The 22,548-nt window shown below is 41.1% G+C and overlaps 2 protein-coding genes across 5 annotated transcripts in view; both read left to right on the forward strand.

Annotated features, from left to right (window-relative positions):
* srgap2 (SLIT-ROBO Rho GTPase activating protein 2) overlaps positions 1-8,660 on the forward strand; it is a 51,933-nt gene extending 43,273 nt beyond the window's left edge. For 3 of the 4 annotated variants that reach the window (XM_053316738.1, XM_053316737.1, XM_053316740.1), the window contains 8 exons: positions 65-170; positions 1,824-2,048; positions 3,110-3,189; positions 3,562-3,760; positions 4,879-5,016; positions 5,239-5,473; positions 5,560-5,670; positions 5,753-8,660. In XM_053316738.1, the coding sequence (XP_053172713.1) occupies positions 65-170; positions 1,824-2,048; positions 3,110-3,189; positions 3,562-3,760; positions 4,879-5,016; positions 5,239-5,473; positions 5,560-5,670; positions 5,753-6,316 (1,658 nt within the window). In that variant the 3' untranslated portion in view covers positions 6,317-8,660. The remainder of the gene's footprint in view (positions 1-64; positions 171-1,823; positions 2,049-3,109; positions 3,190-3,561; positions 3,761-4,878; positions 5,017-5,238; positions 5,474-5,559; positions 5,671-5,752) is intronic. The other variant, XM_053316739.1, reaches the window with a different exon arrangement.
* Positions 8,661-10,610: 1,950 nt separating this feature from the next.
* Positions 10,611-22,145, forward strand: ikbke (inhibitor of nuclear factor kappa B kinase subunit epsilon). Its single transcript, XM_053316741.1, has 21 exons — positions 10,611-10,909; positions 11,603-11,702; positions 11,929-12,066; positions 12,423-12,552; positions 12,630-12,811; positions 14,147-14,307; positions 14,490-14,600; positions 14,713-14,892; positions 15,748-15,944; positions 16,764-16,822; positions 16,918-17,009; positions 17,368-17,469; positions 17,749-17,806; positions 18,002-18,114; positions 18,202-18,278; positions 18,382-18,421; positions 18,515-18,616; positions 20,980-21,076; positions 21,290-21,381; positions 21,508-21,579; positions 21,668-22,145. Exons 2-21 carry the CDS (start codon positions 11,604-11,606, stop codon positions 21,732-21,734), a joined length of 2,169 nt encoding a protein of 722 aa, XP_053172716.1. The 5' UTR covers positions 10,611-10,909; position 11,603; the 3' UTR covers positions 21,735-22,145.
* Positions 22,146-22,548: the final 403 nt, after the last annotated feature.

The following is a 22,548-nucleotide window of genomic DNA, read 5'->3' on the forward strand; positions in this document are numbered from 1 at the left end:
GTGTTTTTCATGTGCTTTATTGTGTGAGTAATCTCTTGGGTGTCATGGCTTTGTTATTTTCCAGCGATGGAGAGCCTCCAGGAGCGGGCAGTCCACATTAAGAAAGTTCTCAAGTCTCAGCCAAGCAAAACCCTCATCATTATGAGATACCTGTTTGCCTTCCTCAATCAGTGAGTAGCAGGACACACAAACAAAGGCAATCGAAAAAAAGTAGGCAAGCAGCCAACAATATGTAGTTTCTTTGTCAAAAAAATGGTTATAGTCAGTGCTTAAAACGAGACAGTGCTGTTATGCAAGTTATGTATTACCTGGACTGACTAAAAATACAAAGGACATACTGTATGTGAGTTTCAGGACGTCCTCAGGCCTCAGGGTGAGGCTTTCAATTCAATAGGCAAATGTTTGGTTGTTGAACTGCAGATTCCTTAGTGACAAGTTATGCAAATGTTCATGTGACAAGTTTCAGAAATGGTGACAGCATAGGTGCATAACAGGAGTGGATCATCAATGAAGTTTTGAAACAAGGGTAAAGGAAACAGCAGAAATTATGTTCTCAACAACAACCACAAAATTTGACCCACACTATATTGACACACTTTTAGGGACAGAATTATGGTGTAAACTTTTGAAGGCTGGTGTTTCTACCATTCTAAAACTGTCTGTGCTCAAGATCAATACAAGTGGTGCATAATTTCATGTAAAGAGCACAAAATCTAAAACTTGTCTATGTACAAAAATAAAAGCTTGATAAGATAGCTAGCTTGAATTACCCTCATGCTCTTCTTATCAGTCATGATTGCCCCCCACACACAGTTAAATAAATACATAGTCTCATAAACACCAGGATGAGGTCAAAAGCCTTCATCTGGCCTTCTCACACTCCAAATCTAAACATCCTTTTGCCTTTGTGAAAAGTCAATAAGAACCCCACTGGGAGTATTTCTACCCCTTCATTCCTTAAGGAACTGAAAGCTTTCCTCTTTGAGAAATGATTCAGTTCCCACTTCTAGGCAAGTTTATTTATCTAGCTCAATATCACATGCAGTGTCTCAGTGGGCTAAACAGGGTTGCATTAGCTACAACCCCAATCTCTCTGAAAAGATGACGACAAACTCCAACAAAAAAGCATTGACTAGTAGTAGGAGTATTTGCAGAAGCATCAGGGGAAGCAATTAAAATACAGATACCCCCTACTCTGACTGCTGGGGGTGCATTAGGAGCCATACCTTGAGCCATATTAATTCAGCGCCATGGTTTGAATCCAAAAGTAATGTCTGGAAATGTCTGTTTTTCCTGCTTGTATGCTTTGTGTGTACAGTATTGGTTGACTATATATTTTTAATGCCATACAACCCTCCCTAAAATCTACAACAAAGCTTTTTAATAAAGTGACAAGGGAAAAAGGAGTGAAAGATGAAAAAGATATTGGATGTGGAAGACCTGAAATTTGAGACTCCTGGGTAAACCAAGTGGTCCCAGACAGCTCATGTGGAGACAGAAGGGGAGCTTCTTCTTTTGGTGAAGTGATTTACAGTCACCCCAATGCTCCTGCTTCATCTCACACATTGAAACACATGCACACACAGTGCCAGAGTCCTTCCATCCCCACAGTTTGCAAATGAAGTGTTGTATTAATGCCTGCTAAGGGGTTTACTGTTGGACCTCAAACAATCCGACACACACACAGCATTTACAGATGATTCAATATAAAATGACATTTCATAGTTGTTTGTGTGCATCGTCATTTTTGTGTGTATCGTATGTTGAAGAGAGAAGGATGACATAATGCCCTCTAAATGACTCTTCTTTCCCTTCCACTCCAGCCTGTCTCAGTACAGCGAAGACAACATGATGGACCCCTACAACCTAGCCATCTGTTTTGGTCCCACCCTGATGTCTGTCCCCGAGGGGCATGACCAGGTTTCTTGCCAGGCCCACGTCAATGAGCTCATTAAAACTATCATCATCCACCATGACAACATCTTTCCTGGGCTGCAGGACTTGCAGGGCCCTGTCTACAGCATCCCAGGAGCTGGTGATGACTTCTGGTGAGTGTCTGGGAAGAAAGGGTGTGTGTGTGGGAGACTGGGGAGTTATAAGGGTGATAAGTCACGTAGGGTACAAACTTGAGCTAGTGGGAGGGTAGAGGATGTCTTGTTCAATTGTTATCTGACTAGAGGGGGCTTAGAGATGATGAGGAGGCCAGAAAAAGGGCGGGCAGGTGGTTGATTTAGAGGCTGTCGTGGAGTGATTTGGGGGCTCAGCTTGTCTGCCTTGCTCAGGGCCAGGGGGCCTCGAGGATCAGCTTACCCTCCTTCACACAGGAGATTAAAGTACCGCCTGACCACATCAGCCTCAGAGAGCACAGCACACATACACTTACACACACCACAACATGCTCAAGGGCCAACTTTCAATTTTACTTTAACGATAAGCTCCTGCACCGGTTATTAGCACCGGTTATTATGATTACTGCCAGTCAAAGTAGTTGTTAAGACTGTAAGCCACACAAGAGGAGAAGCTCTCAGTCTCTGCTGTAGAAAGTGAAGACGGAACAATAGAATCACACTGACTTCTCTCAGTCTTGTTGTATCCAGAACTACGGCTACAATAGAAGAGTTTGCCTCCTACAACTTAAAATAATGCACATGGTGGATATTTATTTGGCTGATTCCAGTAAGTAAAGATACCTTTAAAGCCAACAAAATAAATGAATAAACCTTTACATAATGGATTCACTAGCTACCTCACTGGCATTGTATTTCTGGCAGTGTAAAAAGGGATTTGTAATAGCATTTAGACTTTCATGTTGGGGACTAAAATTTAGAGCAAAAATATAAATAAAATCCTGGCTAGAGCCCTGGATACACCCAAACTCATGTCTAGAACTTGCAGTGCTCTCAACTACATTTTGAAACTGTTATGTCAAGCAATGTACAAGTTTGAAAGATGGTCATGATCTCAGCGCTTAGTGGTGATGTGGTGCATATGATCTTATGTGACTGAACTGAGGAATATGAGCTCAGGCTGTGAGTCATCGACACATGTTGTCAGCCTAAGATATGTAGTTGTGTCTTTTAACCCCATCTGCCCTCCTTGTCTACTGCAGTGACAGTCCACACTGTGAGCCCCCCCTAGTGGAAGAGCCGGCGCCTGACACCGTGTCTGTCAGCCACAACAGTGAAGATGGTGTGTAACACACACACATATGCACAAACACACATTGACAAACACATTCAATAAATCAACTGCATATAATTAATTAACTTGATGAAGCCAATTTCCTCCTGTCACCAGTTTATGAGATCTCACCCTGCTTTTCTCACCAGTTACTATGGCTTTAACCTTTAAACCCACATAAACTCACATCCTGCTACCTGTAACTTGTTAATTATGCTGCTTTGTTACTGCTTAGCTATTTTTAACATTTGTGCTGTCACCAAACTTAGCAGCACTAACCTGCTATGCACTAATCTCTCTTCCACCACCTTCTTTTTCTCTCTTATTTGTTGCTGCTCCCCTGTCACCTCCTGTGCCTGTCCACCATTCTCTGAATCTCAGGCTCCTTGGCTGTTTCAGAGTCTGATCCGATTGAAGCTGTCGCTCGGTTCGACTACTCGGGCCGCACCAGTCGGGAGTTATCATTCAAGAAGGGTGCTTCCTTGCTTCTGTATCAGCGAGCTTCTGATGACTGGTGGGAGGGACGACACAACGGAGTGGATGGACTGGTGCCACATCAGTATATTGTAGTCCAAGACATGTAAGATGTGTTCCAATCGTTTCAAATCAAATATCTAAAGAAATAACATAAAAACAGAAATGTTTGAAGGGAAATTCCAGTGGAAATGACACTAACATGAATGATGCCCAAGAGGGCAAATGGCCTGCTACAAAACAGAAATAACTTCAAACACTTGTGTATTAAGCTGACTAGGAAACAAACACAGAGGATTATCTGGAAATCCCCATAGCTATTTTAAAAACGTACTTGAACTTTCTGGTCGACTCTACCTACTATATTCATGTGTGCGCAGTAGTTTGTTCACAGTAGTGAGATGATTATTTATAGTTCTGTGCATACTAGAGAGGTAGTAACAAGAGAGTCCAGTTGTGGCTAATTGCTCTACAGCTGCTATTCAGTTCACTACACCATGGTGTTATAGGAAAATACTTAAGACTATTTCTGCTAAAAAAATAATTTTCTTGTAAAGCTGATGGTTCATGGTCTTAACTGTACTTATTCTTAACAGAGGTGGTGAATAAAAAGTTACCACGTTAGTCGTAATGAATAAAAATACAGGAATAACACCAGGGCTCACAAATGTTAAGTTCGAATTGTTTTTCTTCTGGGTAAAACAATGTTTTAATAATGTTTGATGTTTTATTCTCTGTGAGGTGACCTTGGGTGACTTGAAAGGCACCATCAAATAAAATATTATTATCATTATTATTATTATTATTACTGTGTAGTTTTAAAATGTGTTACGTTTATTAGAATTAGTGTTGGTATTATTAATTTCCTGCAACAGATGGATCAGAAGATACTGCTTGTGCTTCATAGCACCCCTCTCACATGGCTAGTTTAGATATGAGTCAGGGGCCTGTGCAGTAATTGCTAATTAGAAGTAAAATGGCACCAGTCAGCTTTGTCTTTCAGAAGCAATTACAGCCAGTCATTTCCTTGTTGGCTTTGTACAAGATAGAGCACAACAGTGTTTTTTTTTTTTCAAGATTTTTTCGGCATAGACGCCTTTATTCAGAAGTAGACAGACAGGAAGCATGGGAGGGGGGGGGGGGGGGGGTGACATGCAGCAAAGGACCTCCGGCCGGGATTCGAACCACGACAGTGATTTATAAACTAAGGTTTGCTTGTTTCAGGGCTGATGGGGGTCGGGGAAGTCCAAAGCCTGATGTGGACTCCAGGGACCTGCTGGAGGAGAGGGTGTCCACCAGAGGCAGTGCTGCATCTCCTACTGGAGCTCATGTGGCTGACATCTATTTGGCTAACCTGAACAAGTGAGTGTGTCGTGTAGTCACAAGCTATTTATAATATAAAGGGTCATAGATTTTCCACAAATGGGACCACAAAATAGGTTGTCCTTTTGTCTATTTTGATTTCTTGTTAGAGTTTTTGTTGCTGCTGTTGTTGTAGTTTTTTAGACTTTTTTGTCCTGGACTGTCTGCAACACAAAAACACAAGTAATAACAAAACATTACTGAAATGTTTCTCTCATTCAGGATGAGGAAACGTCCAGAGTCTGGGAGTATCCGAAGAACGTTCCGGGGTTCAGAGAGCGAAAGTACAAGTCCAGGAGCTAGCGGAGGAGGTGGAGGAGGAGGAGGAGGAGGAGGGGTGAGAACAGCGTCTCTCCCTGTCACTGGGGCTCTGGTGAAAGAGACCGGAGACAAACGACCCGTCAGCGCTCACAGCATCCTCAACTCAGTTACTCGCCACTCCTCCCTCAAGACCAAGGTACTGTGACATGAAGTTAATGTAACAAACTGAATGTTAAGTTGATCTTGGTAGAAAATTTAATCAAGGCTATTTTGAACATTTAGGTGGAGAGCCCACAGTTACGCAAGACAACAACAGCAGGACGCTCCAAGAGCTTCAGCAACCACAGACCACTAGACCCTGAGGTCATCGCCCAAGTGGAGCATAGCTCACAGGTACTGCTCTCAGTTCAATTACTTAACACCATTTCTCCATTTTTGTGTATGTTTACTTTAATATCTGCCTCCTGTGTTGCAGGACATCGAGGCAGCAATGAGCTCTGCCCTGAGTGAGCTCAGGGAGCTGGAGAGACAGAGTACCTCAAAACATACACACACCCCTGACGTGGTCCTGGACACACTGGAGCAGCTGAAAGGTGTGAGTGGTGGTGGTGGAGGAGGAGGAGCCTCTGAGCCCTCCAGTCCACTCCACTCACGTCTGTTGCGAGACAGTGACGGGAGCTCCTCACATGCTCACCCACTTCAGCGGAGCGCCTCCTCAGCTAGCGATGTACCCTCCTCCTTCCGCCCCGCCAAGAGCCAGCCATGGAGCCCACTTCCCTCTGCCACATCTCCTTCTCTGTCCTCCTCCTCCCTCTCCTCATCTGTCCCTTCTTTTAGAGAGCTGCGCCCACCAGCTACAAGGCCCAAGCCAGTGGTGTTCCCGAAGGGCGGAGGGAGTGGCAGTCCAGCCATGGGCTCTCCAACCTCTACTGTGCCCCCCACACCTCCTCCTCCACTTGCAGGCCACACACACTCTCTCCCTCACACCCCTCCTCCTCCACCTCCACCCCAGTCTAACGACAAATCCTGCCCAGCTTAGGACCTCCTCGTCACCACCCCAGCTCAAATCTGAACCACCATACTGATTCTCACAAACTAAGATTCTTACAGCTCTTCTACCAGGTGCTGGAAGCACTTTGTTTCACAAAAGACCCCTAACCCACTACTCATGTGTAGCATTCACTTATGGTGTCCAGGCGAGTTTTCAGACGCCACGTTCCCTTTAGAGTATCAAGAGTTTTTTCTGCCCTTCAAAGACACTTGATTTTCTTTGCCACCACAGAGATTCCAGGGATCACTGGATTTTAAAATCTTTACCAAGGGAACAGGACTCAGGATGGACACCTACAGACCTATCGCACTTGGAGCTTACATACACTAGTTTGTGATGTTTGAAATTGTGTTTGAGTGGGCGTGCAAGAGTGTTACTTGCCTTTACACACAGATCTAAGTGAGGAACAAAAAGCACTGTTTGATTTTGTATAGTAGACGTGACATTTTTTTTTCTTCCTTTTTTAATAACCCCATGAGTACTGGGGCTGGAAGGGAGTGTTTGATTCCAGACTGTGAAACGTTAAGCTCTCACTCCGTGTAGAAATGAAACACTGACTTGCTGCTTCAGAAGAGTGAAGATAAAGTTGGACATTAGAGATGATGAAAGGAAGAAAGACAACTGGGCCAAATATCAGTGTAAGTCATGTGATAAAGAGCTTTATTTTATCTCTTCCTCCAGTGTTCTCTAGATATATTGGTGATATTTTTTTTTAATTATTATTACTGTTCAGAACTAGTACCACAAGAAGAGCATGACAGGAGCAGTGCTCTCCAAAATCTTAACATCCAACAGAAATTCTAAATGCATATATAGCAATAATAATAATGAAAGCTGGTTGTTTGAGGCATTATGCTGTTTCTCTCCTGCAGCTCTACTATGTGTGTAGGGGACCACTGAAACCCAGCATTTTTATATGTAATGTTGGACTGTACACACACACACACACGCACACTTTCTCCAAATCTGTGTGTGTTTCGAGTTTTGTGGCAGCTAAACACGCCTTTCAGGTTTTCCTTGCATGCTGAGGCCAATAAACAACAGCCACAATGGTAAGCTGGCTGATTGCGTCAGTTTATGTATCTGCAATACCAGCTATAGGTCAGCTTCAAAAAAAAAAAAAAAGTTACAGCTTGCTCCTTTAACTATATACTTAAGACTTTACAGTAAAAGGGGTTTAATTCTAATGGTGTGTATGTATGTTTAATAATCATGATGATAACTGGAAGCATGGAGCTGAGGATCCTCCTGAGTGTGTTTTTAGATAGAAGCACAACCAACCACCTCATCCGATGCATTCTTAAGCAAAGTGTGCTTTTATTATGGACTTTTTTTTCTTCCCCGTTGTTTATTAATGGTCAGAATCTGTTACGGTGAAACGTGGAATTGTGTAGCCGTCTGGGTGTGTGCATGTGTGCGTGCGTGCCTGTGTGAGCATGCGTGGATGTAGACTGTGTATGCACCTCACCCCACCACTGCCCATCCATTATAAGGGGGATGCCACAAAACAACAAGGAGACACATGGGAATACACTACTCCTTGTGTATATGAGACCGTATATATAAAGCCCAAATACAAGTACTTCTGATAGAATTTGGTAACCTTTGAAAAATCAGACCTGATGATGAATTAGGGAATATCTGGATCATTTTGAAACCACTGAATTCAAAAGTGGACACATGTCATTCAGGGTAAACTGAGTCTTTAGTATTATATTTCACCTTCTAGAAAAAGTATTGAACTGCTTTTACCCAGGCGTCCTCATACTCTTATCACACCTCTCCCCTCCTCCTTGATTCCTCTCCCAGAATTACAACACATATTGCATTCCTGTATGCTCTCTACCAGGTAATGAATTATAACTGTAAATGTTTTGTTTTTTTAATCTCTGTATACTGTTTGTCTATCACCTGGTGTATTTGTGTTGCTCTTACCTCATCACGACAACTGGAGGGACTGTGACTGTGTATGTGTGTGTATGTGTTGGTGGAGTTGAGAGATTAACTCACCTTATCAACACACGCTCACTCACACACATGCATGTGGGTGGTTGGTGTGTTTTGTCCTGGCTCCCCCTGTCTCGTCAAGGGGGAACTGGGACCCTCTTCAATCTCAAATCAATCATCATGCACTTGAACAACTTGGCTTGCGTGTGGACTAACTGTGTGGGGATGATTTGTCAGAATTTAATAATGTTAAATATGCATTTTTGTGTCCATTTGAAAACAGCAGAACTAAAAAAAAGACTGTAATGTCAAATCTATTTATAGTTGTCTCTGTATTACTGGAGAATCCTGTGTTCAGATGTACTTTGTATATACAATGTTGTACATTACAGAGGTACACTCTTTTTTTGGTACAATATTGTACAGTAATAGCAATAGTAGTTTAATCAAATAGGCCTTATATAATTCTATGTGTAGTTCTTGTAGTAGATCTGTTTTTTAATAAACATTGCTTGCTATAACGATTCTTAAATTCTTTGATGTGTCTGACAATAGAGAAATTACACTGCAATCTCAGAAAATGATCAATGTAAATGTCAATAAAAATGAGAGAATATGACAGTAGAGTCTAAGTAAGTATACTAACTGTATAGCATTACTATGTGATGAACCAAGAGTGTATGGTCTGTAAGCCTGTGAGGCAACTATAAACAGACAAACATGTTGACACACACTGTACAGTACAGCAGTATCAGACCAGACAGTAAAAACACACAAATACTCAATCATACATAAACTCACTGTTTAGAAAAATAATTTAACTTGTGGAAATCACACTTAAAGACCGTGTAATGTGAATTCAGACATTTTCTTCTAAACACATTAAGGTCATAAATGTATTTCTAAAAAAGGTGTAAAAAGCATTTCAACCATTTAGATTTGAATTGTGGAGCTAGGCTTCACAAACTGTTTCAAGATTTCTGTGTTCAGGATTTAGTGGGTGGGTGTGAAAATCACAGCAGGGTTGATTGGCATAAACCCGCCCCTGCTGCTGTAGAGGTATAAATACATTCAGCACACACTACTACTACTACTACAGTCTACAGTTAGCTGAGTTAGCTGCCAAGCTAGCCACTGAGTTAGCAGCAGAAAGCTCTCAGGCCTAGTCCATGTTTCTGGTAGAGGTGGTGACTTTGATTGACAGGTGACACTTGGTAGGGGGTTTCAGCGGAGTCTGCGGGCACTCCCACAGCATTTGGGAACAGAGAAAGATGCAGATTTTTACACAACTTTGAAGCCTAATTTCATATATTTGGTGATTTTTTTAATCATTCAAATTTAGCAGGGTGGTTAACAACACACTTTCTGTGGTATGTCAAACTCACAACACATTTATTAATAAATGTGTTCTGTTTACTTTACACAGACTTTAAGTACAAAAGTAAAAAGTAAAAATGAATTTTTACTTATTTTGATAACTGCAAAATCAAAAAAGTTCACAACACACAAAAAGCTTTCCTCTTTTATTAAAAAAAATCACTGCACACAGTGTGGTTTTACTGCAAGCCAAATTTCAGACAGAATATATTTATTAGGGCTGTCAGCGTTAACACGTTAATTGTGATACGATTAAGGGCTGAGCATCGGGGCACTCTGACAGGACCTCTGTAAACTGTGCACAGCATGTGTTGGTCATATTCCTGAACTGTCTGCATATATGCTATAATGATGATAATAATAATAATAATAATAATAATGATAATAATAATAATAATAATAGTATAGCCTAATAATAGTGGCCTAATAATGATGATGATGATAATGATAACAACACTTTATTAATGGACGCCTCCGCAGGTCCACATCAACAAAAAACAAAACAGACAAGACAATGCAATAACAAGAGGCCTATATATATATAGGCGCAAGAGAAAAAAAAGATGTGTTTTCTATTCCTTATTTGCAAGTCATGTCTTCTTTTTATAATGTCACTGAGGTTGAAAGTAACGAGCCTGTTTGGCAATGTAAGGAGTAGAAAGTAAGATATTTGTGTTCAAATGTAGGGAGTAAAAGTAAAACGTCGTCAGAAAAATAATAAAGTACAGTAACGAAACAAATACTTCGTTACTTCCCACATCTGCTTAACCTGCAAGCTTTAGCTACTTCCCACTGAAAATAGTTGGTAAGTAGCTAACATTTGCACTTTTATGAACTTCCGCATAGCTTCCAGTATGAGGAGAATGGGGCCTTGGTTGTTACAGCTTGGAGCAGACTGAAACTTAACTTCCGCCCTGAAATGTACCGAGTCCTCCCAGTAGGCTATGGAGCCGATACTTCCTCCATCGCAATGCGACGCTGCCAGCTGCTGTCTTTACAGAAACTGGTGAAGTCCCTGGATCCACGTTAGAAAGAAACTGGATATATTTGCACATTACCGTCAACAACAGGCCTTACCTGCTCAGAAAAGCATGTATGCAGCTGTGTGTCACTGCGGAAGAAGCTTCACGTGTAGGCGTGTTTAGTTTTTCTGGTTGAAAAGTTCACCGGAAATCCACGGAACAGCTTGTGTTGTTACTGACAGCACCCACGTTCATTTTGACTCGGGGTTGTTGTGCAGTAGCAGCCGGTTAAAAGGTAAGTCACTGAATTAAAGTGATTAAAACACTGCTAGTTGTTAACTGCAGCTGTTGTCCGGTTTCAGTTCCCTTTTTATTAGCAGTTAGGAAAAGTAAACCACAGGTAGGTTCATTACTAGCAGAATTGACTAGTGTTATTAAAGTACAATGTCAACAAGACAATAGGGCTGGGCGATTATGGAAAACATCAAAATCACGATTAATTTTTAACCTCGATTACGATTAATGAACGATTATCTCCGCCCCTGAAAAGATTATGGTTTGGGTTAAAATGATCATTGGAGACAAGTTTTCAAATTCATTAAAGATATGCAACCTTTCAGTCATGGCAACAGTGAACAAAACAAGTAATTGACATGGGCAAGATTAAGTCCATTAGAGTTTCTAAATGTCGGTTTTGATTATTTTTCAATTAATTGTCCAGTCATGTTGTCATGTTGGCTCCAGTAAGGCATTAGAGCATGCTGTTGTAAATCAACAGAATGTGTGATCTTTAAGTATTTTTACCTCCCTAATTATTTAGCTTTAAGTTTGTACAGTAGTTTAACAAGCTACTTTGTCTTGAATTTCATCTTAAATGAGTACATTTTCATTGTTTAAAGAACACCTAGAACAAAGAGGACTAGTGTCTTTCCTATTTCTGTTAATGTTTTTCTAATTCACTGTTTAATTATTCTCTCTTTTTTTCCAGTATGTCAGGGATAACAGCCAGTACAACAAACTACCTCTGGTCTTTACAGGATGTCCTTGGCCAGGGGGCGACTGCTAGTGTCTACAAGGCACGCAACAAGGTAGTAGCAGTGTGGATGATTTTATCGTTTGACATCAAGTGACTCATTTTCATCACTACTGCCGTTATCTAAGACATATCGGCCTATTTTTTGGCTCAAAGGCAACAGCAGGATGTGCGATAAGGTTGTGGCTGAAGTGCAGATGCATAGACTGTGTGATCTTCTTATGTGACGCTGTGATACGTCAGTGCTGGTGTTAATGTGTGTGTTTTTTGTGTGTGTTAAGAGGTCAGGTGAGCTGGTTGCGGTCAAGGTGTTTAATCTACTGAGCTACCACCGCCCCCATGAGGTGCAGATGCGAGAGTTTGAGATGCTGAGGAAGCTCAACCACAGCAATATTGTCAGGTTGTACACTGTGGAGGAGGTAAGGCTATCATGAAAAGGAGCAATAAGGGGAAAAAACACAGTGATGTTTAGATAAGATAATTATCACTGTTTGAAACTGCACAACACCTTTATTGCATATACATTTAACATCTACAAAGAAAAGCATTTAAGCTCCTTGTCTTACACTTTTAGACAATGTGATCAAAATTGTTTTCTAAAAGTCCGCCCATCAAAATGATAAATAAATACTGCAAAAATAGATTCAAGGAAAACTGGAGTTACCTTCCTCATGGTTTTAAGTGTTAATCTGTTGTAGAGGTTTTTCTAGTATTTTCATAATGTTTGCAATACAGAGAAGTAATGCAACTCACTTACTAATCTCTCTCTTTATAGCTGCCGTCTAAACAGAAGGTACTGGTGATGGAATATTGCTCAGGAGGAAGTTTGCTCAGCCTGCTTGAGGAACCAGAAAATGCTTTTGGCCTCCCTGAAACAGAGTTCCTCACTGTATTGCAATGTGTTGGTGGGTATGCGTGTCTGATTTTGTTTAATAACTTTATATACCAAAATTGAATTATTCCTTTGTCTGTGCTCTTTCAGTGCAGGGAATGAACCATCTGAGGGAAAACGGAGTGGTGCACCGGGACATTAAACCAGGCAACATCATGAGGCAGGTTGGGGAAGATGGCAAATCTGTTTATAAGCTGACTGACTTTGGAGCAGCAAGAGAGCTGGAAGATGATGAGAAGTTTGTGTCCGTCTATGGAACTGAAGAGTATCTGGTAAGACAACAGGGACACTGACAAACCTCTTTATGGGTCATCTGCAGTCAAAAATGACTTACTTCCTTCTGGAAAGTCTCTGTAAGCAGAAATTCCCTTAACTTTGCTCCAAATTCAATTAAAAACATGACAGCTAGCACAGAAACAAAATCCACAGGGTGATAAACAACAAAAGTGGTGCCCGCTGTTAGAAATTAGATTTTCATAAACGGCTTTAATGTCTCAGCAGCTGTGTTTTTGAGATTTGTCTCCACCATATGGTGTGCCACAAGTTCTCTTACATCATCATTACTACTACTAGCTTACAGGCAACCTTTGCATAGCTTATCATATTCATATTCATTACTGCTGCCCTAAAGAACATGAGGGGACTTCATGAGCAAAACATCTTTTTAAAGTGTATTCATCCTTAACTAACACCTTGGATAAATACATACATCAAAGTCAAATTAAAAAGAAATTTAAACCACCAATAAAAAGTCTGCTCAATGTGTCCTTATTATGGGTGGTTATAAAATGATGCATCTGGTAACCTTCTCTATCTGCAGTTTTCCTTCAAGGAAATTCCTGTCACTGTTTAAAAAAAAGATGTATGTTAGTAATACATTTCTACACTGTGCTCATTATTACAAATCAATATAGTCTGTATTATTATCCACTTCCTTTTATATTCTGGTTGTGCTTACAGTATATATCCACTAAATAATGCTATTTTTACTAGTATAAAAGCCCCATATCCCCCCTGAGATATTGTTTACCCTCCACTCTCTTTTCTGTTGCATGTGATTAGTGGTTTGTTATGAACCCTGCATCATTGCATGTGAATCCTCTCCAGCTTGACTTGAAAATCCTGTGATGCTTAGGATCACCAGTTTAAACTTGACTGTGTTGAACTGGCTTTGTGAGAAAAGCCATGTAAAGCCCAGAGCTTGTTACCTAGAAAGCATTGCATTGACTGGGGCGCCCTCTAGAGGAAAAATTACAAATATATTACTTATGATGGTATTAAATAATTGAATATGGGACTAATGCATATACAGAATAATTTGACAGACCAACAAACATGGACTTCTGTCATGACTATATGTTTGTCTGTTACATTTCTGCATGCTGTCTGTTCAAACATGATATTAAGCATTAAACATGATAACAAGAAAAAGATTCCTGTGAAAAGTGTACATGGTGGGAAAAAGACATGGCTTTCATTTGACACTTAGATTATACCTGAGTAGATCTTACCTGCTACATGCAAACATGTGAAGATATGATGACTGTATATCTACCTCTGCAGACTTGCTTGTGTCTTACTCTGTGTGTCTGTGTGTATGTATGTAGCACCCAGACATGTATGAGCGTGCTGTGCTACGTAAGCCTCATATGAAGTCCTATGGAGTGAGTGTCGACCTGTGGAGTATTGGTGTGACATTTTACCACGCAGCCACTGGGAGTCTCCCCTTTGCTCCGTATGGAGGACCCCGCAGGAACAAGCCCACCATGTAAGCATAGTAGATCAGATACATTTTTTTCTGTGTAACTAAAATACCCACTCTGCTTTTTAAAATGTGCTCAGAATCTGCCCTTAAACAAAAAAGGTTTTGATGCCTGTTGTTTCTTTGGGAGGGCAGAATTTAGTTCAGTTCAATATCCATCAGCCTAGCTTGTGTGTTTTGTTGTGTAGGTACAAAATAACTACAGAGAAACCCATGGGGGCGATCGCTGGAATACAACGAGTCGATAATGGACCAATAGAGTGGTGCTACCACCTACCTCACAGCTGCCAACTTACACAGTAGGTTATTTCATAAAGAGTGTGTGAACATGATTACACACAGTGATTATTTGATAAGAGAGCATAATGTTCATTTTTCCTAAATCACCTCTGTCTCTCTCTATCTCTGCAGGGGTCTGAGGATGCAGCTGGTTCCTGTGCTTGCAGGTATACTTGAGGCTGATCAGGAGAGGTGTTGGGGTTTTGACCAGTTCTTCAAAGCCACCACAGACATACTGCAGCGGCAGCCGGTTCACCTCTTTGCACTGCAACAGGCCATGGCACACTGCATCTACATACACCATTACGACATGTAAGTGTGCACATGTGTATTGTCATACATATCACTCTGATCAAACACCAGTTAACCATTTGAGAGATTACATGACTGTTTAAAACATGCATGCCATGTAACAGCAGACTGTTAGTCTCTTTTTTTTCTCTGTTCAGTAGAGGAGGCTGCAGCATGCCGACATGTTGTGTATAATTTTTCCATATCTGTCCAAATTTCACTTTAGACTATTTCAAAGTTGTTGGTGCCATGGCATGACAAAACAGCGTGTTATGTTTTTGTGGCATACAGTGTCCTGACAAGTTTCTATTTCCCTGACCATAAAATGTGCTTTACCTGTTAATTAGGTATTACTAAATGGCATGGTGCAAGAGAAAAGATTAGTATAACGTATTTAAAATATATAGTATTTGACCATTTAAGGAACATGATGTGATGTGAGCTAAATCATGGTTGTAAATAATTAGGTTAAATTTGATCAAGGTGATTAAGATTAAAATTAAATGTTTATTCAAAAAAACAACTCCACAGGATTATTATGCTGAATATTTTTTGAAACCATTAAATACAAACTTTATTAATTAATTGTGGTAAAAACAAACTAAAGGCAACCATTACACAATGTAACATGTCCAGTTTTTCTTTTCTTTTACTACAGTGTTGCACTCTAGGAATCTCCACAAATACATATTCATATTAAAAACACCAAACACCTGCTCAAGTTATTGCCGATGCACTGATGCATTTGTGCAGACTAATGTAAGATGAGCAGTAACAAAGACAGCTGAGTCAACATGCTGATACTGATATTAAAAAACATACATTTAAAAAGGTGTCTAATGGCTAAAAATATGTTTGTCTCTCCTCTCAATCCAGTGTGTCAGTCTTCTTTGAGGAGGTGGCGTCTCAGACTGGTATAGCAGTACAGCAGCAACATCTTTTGTATCTGGGTCATGACCTTCCTCTTGAGGGCAGTATGAAGGTGGTCAACCTGCCGTGCACTTCACCTGACCAGCCCCTTATTCTGTTCAGTGATGGGCCTGAAGCAAACACCGGTCTGCCATTCAGAGAACGTACGACAAAGACACACACACATCTTTGAAGTCTGGAAATTTCCTCTTCTTAGTTCTTTGCTTTCCCCTTGGGATATATGAAAGAGTTGTGATATGATGATCTCAGGTGGTTTCCAGAATCTCATTATCTTACACAATAAAAAGGAACTTTGTGAATCAGCAGTTTTCCACTGGTTGCATGAAGTGCCTGGTTAAGGTTGGTTTAAAAAGAAAATTACGAAAATAATATTTTATATAATGTCTGCGGTAATTATAAAAGGATAAGGCTGGCGGGATTCTATAATTTTATAACTGCCAACAAATCCCACAACAGTTTCACAGCCAACAATTTGATAGCCTGCCTGGGCCATTAATATTATACACTCTGTTTTAGAAGTTTGAAAAAAAATGCATTTACCTGAACAGCTGAGCACTGTAGCTTTTAGCAAATATTACTTAAACAATAGTAAATAGTGCATTTGTTGGGGACTATTGTCAGCTGCCAATTTGGTGCTCAAGTGAGTTTTTAACACTACAGTGCCCATGTTCACTAAATGAAGAACATGTCATCCAGGTTAGCAGTTTAACTACTATATGTTTTTTCATCTTTTCGTGGTATTTGATGACAGTTCCTCAGTTCAGTTCAGTTCAGTTCAGTTCAGTTCAGTTGCTTTTATTGTCCCCTAAGGGAAACTTGACTTGCAGACAGGTTAAAAGATAGACTACTATCAAAACCATAATAAGGAGAATATGGAATATCTGTAGCTTTACTATTTAACGTGCAGCCACACACACATGAATGTATGTTTTTATGGTATTGTTTTCTTCTCTCCTCTGTAGCCGAGACTCCTGTAATCCCATCCAAATTTGACATTGTAGCAGACTACAACTTCTCTAAGGTAGTGCCCAAGTTACGCTAGCTCTTTCTTTATTTTAAGTGTCATATGCCTCCCATACAACATCATTATCTTATGTAACCCCCCTTTCTGTGTAGGTAATAGTGGGAGTGGTCCACCAGTATCTAAGGATAGTACAGTTGCTGCACAAACACCGAGAGCTGCTACTGCAGGGATACTACAGCTACATGTGAGACATACACACTCAAATAAGGATTTTTTTCCCCTGCTGAATTGAATGATGCATCTCAATAGTTATGTAATGACTGTCCAAACTATTCCTCAAAGAGCCATGTAGCTGCAGGTTTTTGTTCCAACCATTCAAGAGCACATGATTCGACCAATCAACTGTCTGAAGACTGAGGTCATCTGATTTAAATGAGTCAAATCTGGTGTGCTCCTGCTTGGTTGGATTGAAAACCTGCAGCCACATGGCCCTTTGTGGAATAGTTTGGACACCTCTGCTCTAGGTAATGACCCTCATCAATCTCTCCTTTCCTCCATTTCTCCTCCATGTCTCCCCTTTGTACGCTTGTATTGTTCCTCAGCATGAGACTGCGCAGGGAGTGCGGAGAGGCCATGCATAGTATTGCGATGCTCACCTTTAGACTGCAGTCCTGTCTCAGCATAGAACACAGGATTCATATGCTGTGAGTTTATCTACACACATTTTGAAACTTAATAAAGGGACTCTTTTATGTCACACTTGATGTAGTTTCTGTTTTAGGCTCAGCGTACTCCCCTGAGTGTGATGTGAGACTGAATCAGTCAGCATCAAAACTTGATTGTTATATTAATGTATATTCTGAGATCTGTGAGGTCTGTTGACAAATATGTCTCTGACATTTCTGGTATTGTCATAATCCCACCCCAAAACTTCCTCTTGTTTTTTTCTCCTTCCATATCTGTTGTATCTGTATGTTTTTTAGAGGACTGCATGCTTCAGAAAGTCCAGTTTCACCTGATAATGGCCACAAGCTGCAGCTGGTGAGTGTCGTCATAGTGAGCTACATCACAAAAACCCACTTGTGGTGGGAAAGGGGCTTTGGATGTTGCTTTTTTCATATTTGTATTCCATTTCTCCTTAAATGGCCACTGCACATTTATCAGATTAAGATCATTGTTAGTAGTATTTGTCATTGATTTACGAAGTATCACAGTCTGTGTTTACTGTCCCTACAGGTCCACGAGCATCTGCCTATATACGCTGCCAGCATCCAAGAGTTTCATAACCGGATGGATCACCTGCAGATAGAACAGGCCAAACTATCAGAGATCCTGGCCAACGACAAAAGGTACTCCAGGGATCAGCAGGAAATCACAGCTTCAGGGCGGGCTCACTGGTTTGTGATGTTTGAAGTTTGACCTCTTGTCACCCTCAGCTGTCAGAAGATAGAGATGCTGCTCCAGAAGATAACAGCAATTCATCAGCACTACCGTAAAGACAGACTGACTGGCAGTAAGTGTGCTAGTTTAAAATACTATATATATATTTATTGCTCTGTTTGTGCATGGTAATGTTTACAGCACCAACATTAACTCACTTCTTATTTTCATTACAGAGCTGGCATATAATGATGAGCAAATCCACAAGTTTGAGAAGTATGTATGTGTCCACACATCTGCTGTTGTGCTCACCCATTCAGTAAAGGATGTTCATTTTCATGTTGTTGGATGTTCATTCTTCCATCCCAGAATCCACCTGTCATCCCACATTAAGAGATTGAAGTCGCTCTTCAGAGAAGACTGTGTGCAGAAATACAAAGAGTTTTTGGCCTCAACAAGGACATGGAGCAGGTCAGAGCAGGTTTTCTTTTCATTTATTATTATTTCTTTTCAGATTTTTTAGGCCTTTTCACACCTGAAAGTTCAAACAAAGGTTCATGGTTTTGTTACTTCTCTACATTTGATGTGGTTAGTTTCGCAGTCACATTGTAATTATGCAAGTGCACTACACTTTACATGACATACCTACATCCGGTAGTCATCGCCCACTTGGGCTGCATCTCCCTATACTTGACATTGATTGGTTTGTAGACAGACGTGCACAAATTTGACAAGTCGCCTTCTATTGCCATTTAAATTAATGGAGAAAAACGAGGAACTTCGGAGGAACTTCTCCTGCATTCCTGGAGGGTGAGAACATGGAGTCAGAGTGGACCATGATCAAGACCTCAGTTGTGGAGGCGGCTGCTCAGAGTTGTGGTTTGAAGGTCATCGGTGCCTGTCGGGGGTGGCAACTGGAGAACCCACTGGTGGACACCGGCGGTAAAAGAGGCCATGAAGCTGAAGGAGGCCTTTGGGTCATGGCTGGCCCAGTGGTCTCTGGAAGCAGCAGACAGGTACCAGATGGCCAGGAAGGCAGCGGCTCGGGCAGTTGCGGAAGCGAAAGCCCAGGTGTCGGAGGAGTTTGGTGAGACCATGGACGGCCTCGAAGAAGTTCTGGCAAACCATCAGGCGACTCAGAAGGGGGAAGCAGGGCTTAGGTCAGGCTGTTCTCAGCAGGGGCGGAGAACTGCGGACCTTGACTGGGGATATTGTCGGGGGGTGGAAAGAGCATGTCCTGGTGAAGAAGGAGTTGAGCCTGAAGGCGAAGCTCTCGATTTACTGGTCGGTCTACGTTCCAACCCTTACCTATGGTCACAAGCTTTGGGTAGTGACCAAAAGAATAAGATTGCGGATACAAGCGGCTGAAATGAGTTTCCTCTGGCGAGTGTCTGGGCTCAGCCTTAGAGATAGGGTTAGGAGCTTGGACACCAGGGGGAGGCCCGGAGTAGAGCCGCTGCTCCTCCACATCAAAAGGAGTCAGCTGAGGTGGTTCGGGCATCTGGTCAGGATGCCTCCTAGACGCCTCCCTCTGGAGGTGTTCCAGGCACGCCCAACTGGGAGGACCCAGAAAACGTTGGAAGGATTATATATCCCTTTTGGCCTGGGAACGCCTTGGAATCCCCCAGGAGGAGCTGACGACGTTGCTGGGGAGAAGGATGTCTGGGTCACATTGGTTAGCCTGATGCCACTGCGACCCGGCCCCAGATAAGCGGCAGAAAATGGATGGATGGAGAAAAAAAAAGAACCGATTAATTTAGTTGCCACTATAATAATATTATGGCTTTACTTTATCTCAAGATTTCATTGCTCTTCTTTCTTCTCATATCCTCTCACTCTCATCCTCTCTAAAAAAAACCTGGAAAGTGCTTTTATGAACTTTTTTCCAGTTTACTTTCAATAACATCATCAGACCATAGTTCAATTAAAACTTGGTCTCCTACTCTTTTCATGAACTAGTGCAGCTCATTTTCCCTTTTTCCGATACTGAAGATAGCCTGCTGTTACTTCCCGTTATGTGCCCGAAAGTGTGACCCATCCAAAAAAATGTTTGCACACTAGAAATTAACTGAACCAGTTTGATCCAGATCGAGACCACCTCTTTTTGTCGGACAAGGGTTTGGCTTTTTGGACTATGGTCCAGAGGAGGTTTCACACCTGTAATTTTGGTTCAGATCAATCTGAAAAGTAATTACGTCTGGACCCAAGGAGGTAGGTGTGAAAGGGCCCTTAAGCTCCTGAAGCAGTGTAAACTTTGGACCAGAGTCACTTCATTTGTGTTAGATAACTGTTTGACAGCCATTCACACACAGCTGATTGAGGTTTACATGAAGAAGCTTAACACAGTAGGACATCACCATCAGCAGTCCTTCTACAACAGATTAAATTAGTTGTCTGTCTCATTAATCCCACTTCACATTTGTTGACCCTATGACATTGCGATCATACATCTTGTTACTTTACTCTTGTTATCTTTCCTTTCTTTTCAATTTTGTCTGTAAGCAGAGAGACGAATGGAAGTTAGCTGGCTCGGCTGGCAGAAGTCTGCATTCATGCATTTATCTGGCCAGCGCGGGAATGTATAACCCGACACAAGATTAAAAACTCTAGTATACTGTGAAATACAGAGAGATTCATTTGGCAGTGATTGACTTAATCAGCATTATGTGAACTTATTTGGCATGTAACAAACATTCATTTATATATAAAACTTAGAACTGCACGGTTTGTTAACAAATTTAACAATTTATCATTTTTACCTGTGCTGCTGATGACACTGGTGTTGTAAATATGGTAGTTTTGACATACGAAATGTTTCCTTGTTGTATTTGCAGTGTTTTAGTGGATATGCAGACCAGACTGCAGGACTTCAGCTCTTTCTCCAGAGGCTTGTTGGCAGACTTGGAGATGAACGAGCAGCGCCAGAATAAAGTAAACAATTCACTTTTCATCCCTGGCTCGGAACTGGTGGCTGAAGACTTTCTGTCTGTCTACTATCACATTATACCTAAACACATACAACAACATACATTAGTGGAGTGCTAACAAGTATATCTTTTTATTTATTTATTTTTGTCTAATATATTTGTGATTGTATCTCTAGTAGCATCTCAGGTGATGTAACGTCTCATCTGTCCACCTCAGGTTCTGGACAGAAACCTGTTTGCTCTGCAGACCAACAGACCAGGACAAGAGCCTGGAATCACACCAAGGGACAAAGACCAGATGGTCTCCAGGTGTGTGTGTGTGTGTGTGTGTGTGTGTATGTGTGTGTGTGTTTGTGTGTTTGTGTGTGTGTGTGTGTGTGTGTGTGTGTGTGTGTGTAGAGACTGTTGCCCTAATAGCATCTCTCTTTGTTCTAGGATGCACCGTCTTAAGGAGGAAATGGAGATTTTGGTCAGAGAACTACAGTGTAACAACAGCATTATAGAGAGGTCAGTTAAATGACAGACTTCTTGTCTTTACATGTCAATAAGTCAATAGATGACCCAGAATGATGTTATTCTTTGTTTTGTTCTGTAGTCTGGGAACAGGGAACTCAGCATCAGAAGCTCTGGAGCCGAGCTTGGCCAGACCCTCTACACTGTGACCAAAGTGCAGCATCTTTGCATCTTAATACACACACAAAAATACACTCATTCCAACAAACACCTCATTTATTAACTGCCACTCATGAGCAGTTATGGACATTGCGCTAGATCTTATTTCAAGGAGCGATTGCAGTCTGTTAATGAAAAGGAAGCGGCTGAAAACAATCAATAAATTGTGAATCTCAATTTAGAGGCGAAGCACTGCGCAATCTGGAAAACCTCTAAATTTAACACGACTAACTCTGTATGTTACTGTCTGCCTTTCTGTCTGTGTACTTGTTGAATAAAGGGCTTTTAGTCATTTTCTGTTGATCATTCAAATAGTTTCACATGATTTAATTTCTTACTTCAGGCATATCTTTGTGCTTGATTGCATCAGTGACTTTCAGCATCTCCAAGCACACAGCACTGTTGACTTTGAAGTTACAGTTTACCTCTTTGTATGTGTAACTTGAGTGATAAGTTATTTATCTGTATTATTGTAGGTTTCACTGTAAAGGAGAAGAAACACAGTCTGGGGAACTCAGTGGTCTGCCTGTGTCCTTTAAGCAGAAGTACATAAGCTAACACAGTCCAGTGACATTCACGGGCTGAAATGACATTAACTAGTGACTGAAAAGGTGGGGAAATCCCAGGATTTGTTTGTTTATAAAGGGCTTACGGTATGTGTTAGGGTGAGATTAAATTGTTTAATACACTTACTTAACTTTTACTCCGCTCTAAACTGAAGTACCAGATCTTAATCATCCATTCTTTTTTTGTCTTGAGGAATAATCTCAACTCAGTCACTGGATGGAGTAATATAGGTGGAAA

Source organism: Scomber japonicus, chromosome 3 (assembly GCF_027409825.1).
Source record: "Scomber japonicus isolate fScoJap1 chromosome 3, fScoJap1.pri, whole genome shotgun sequence".
Lineage (NCBI taxonomy): Eukaryota > Metazoa > Chordata > Actinopteri > Scombriformes > Scombridae > Scomber > Scomber japonicus.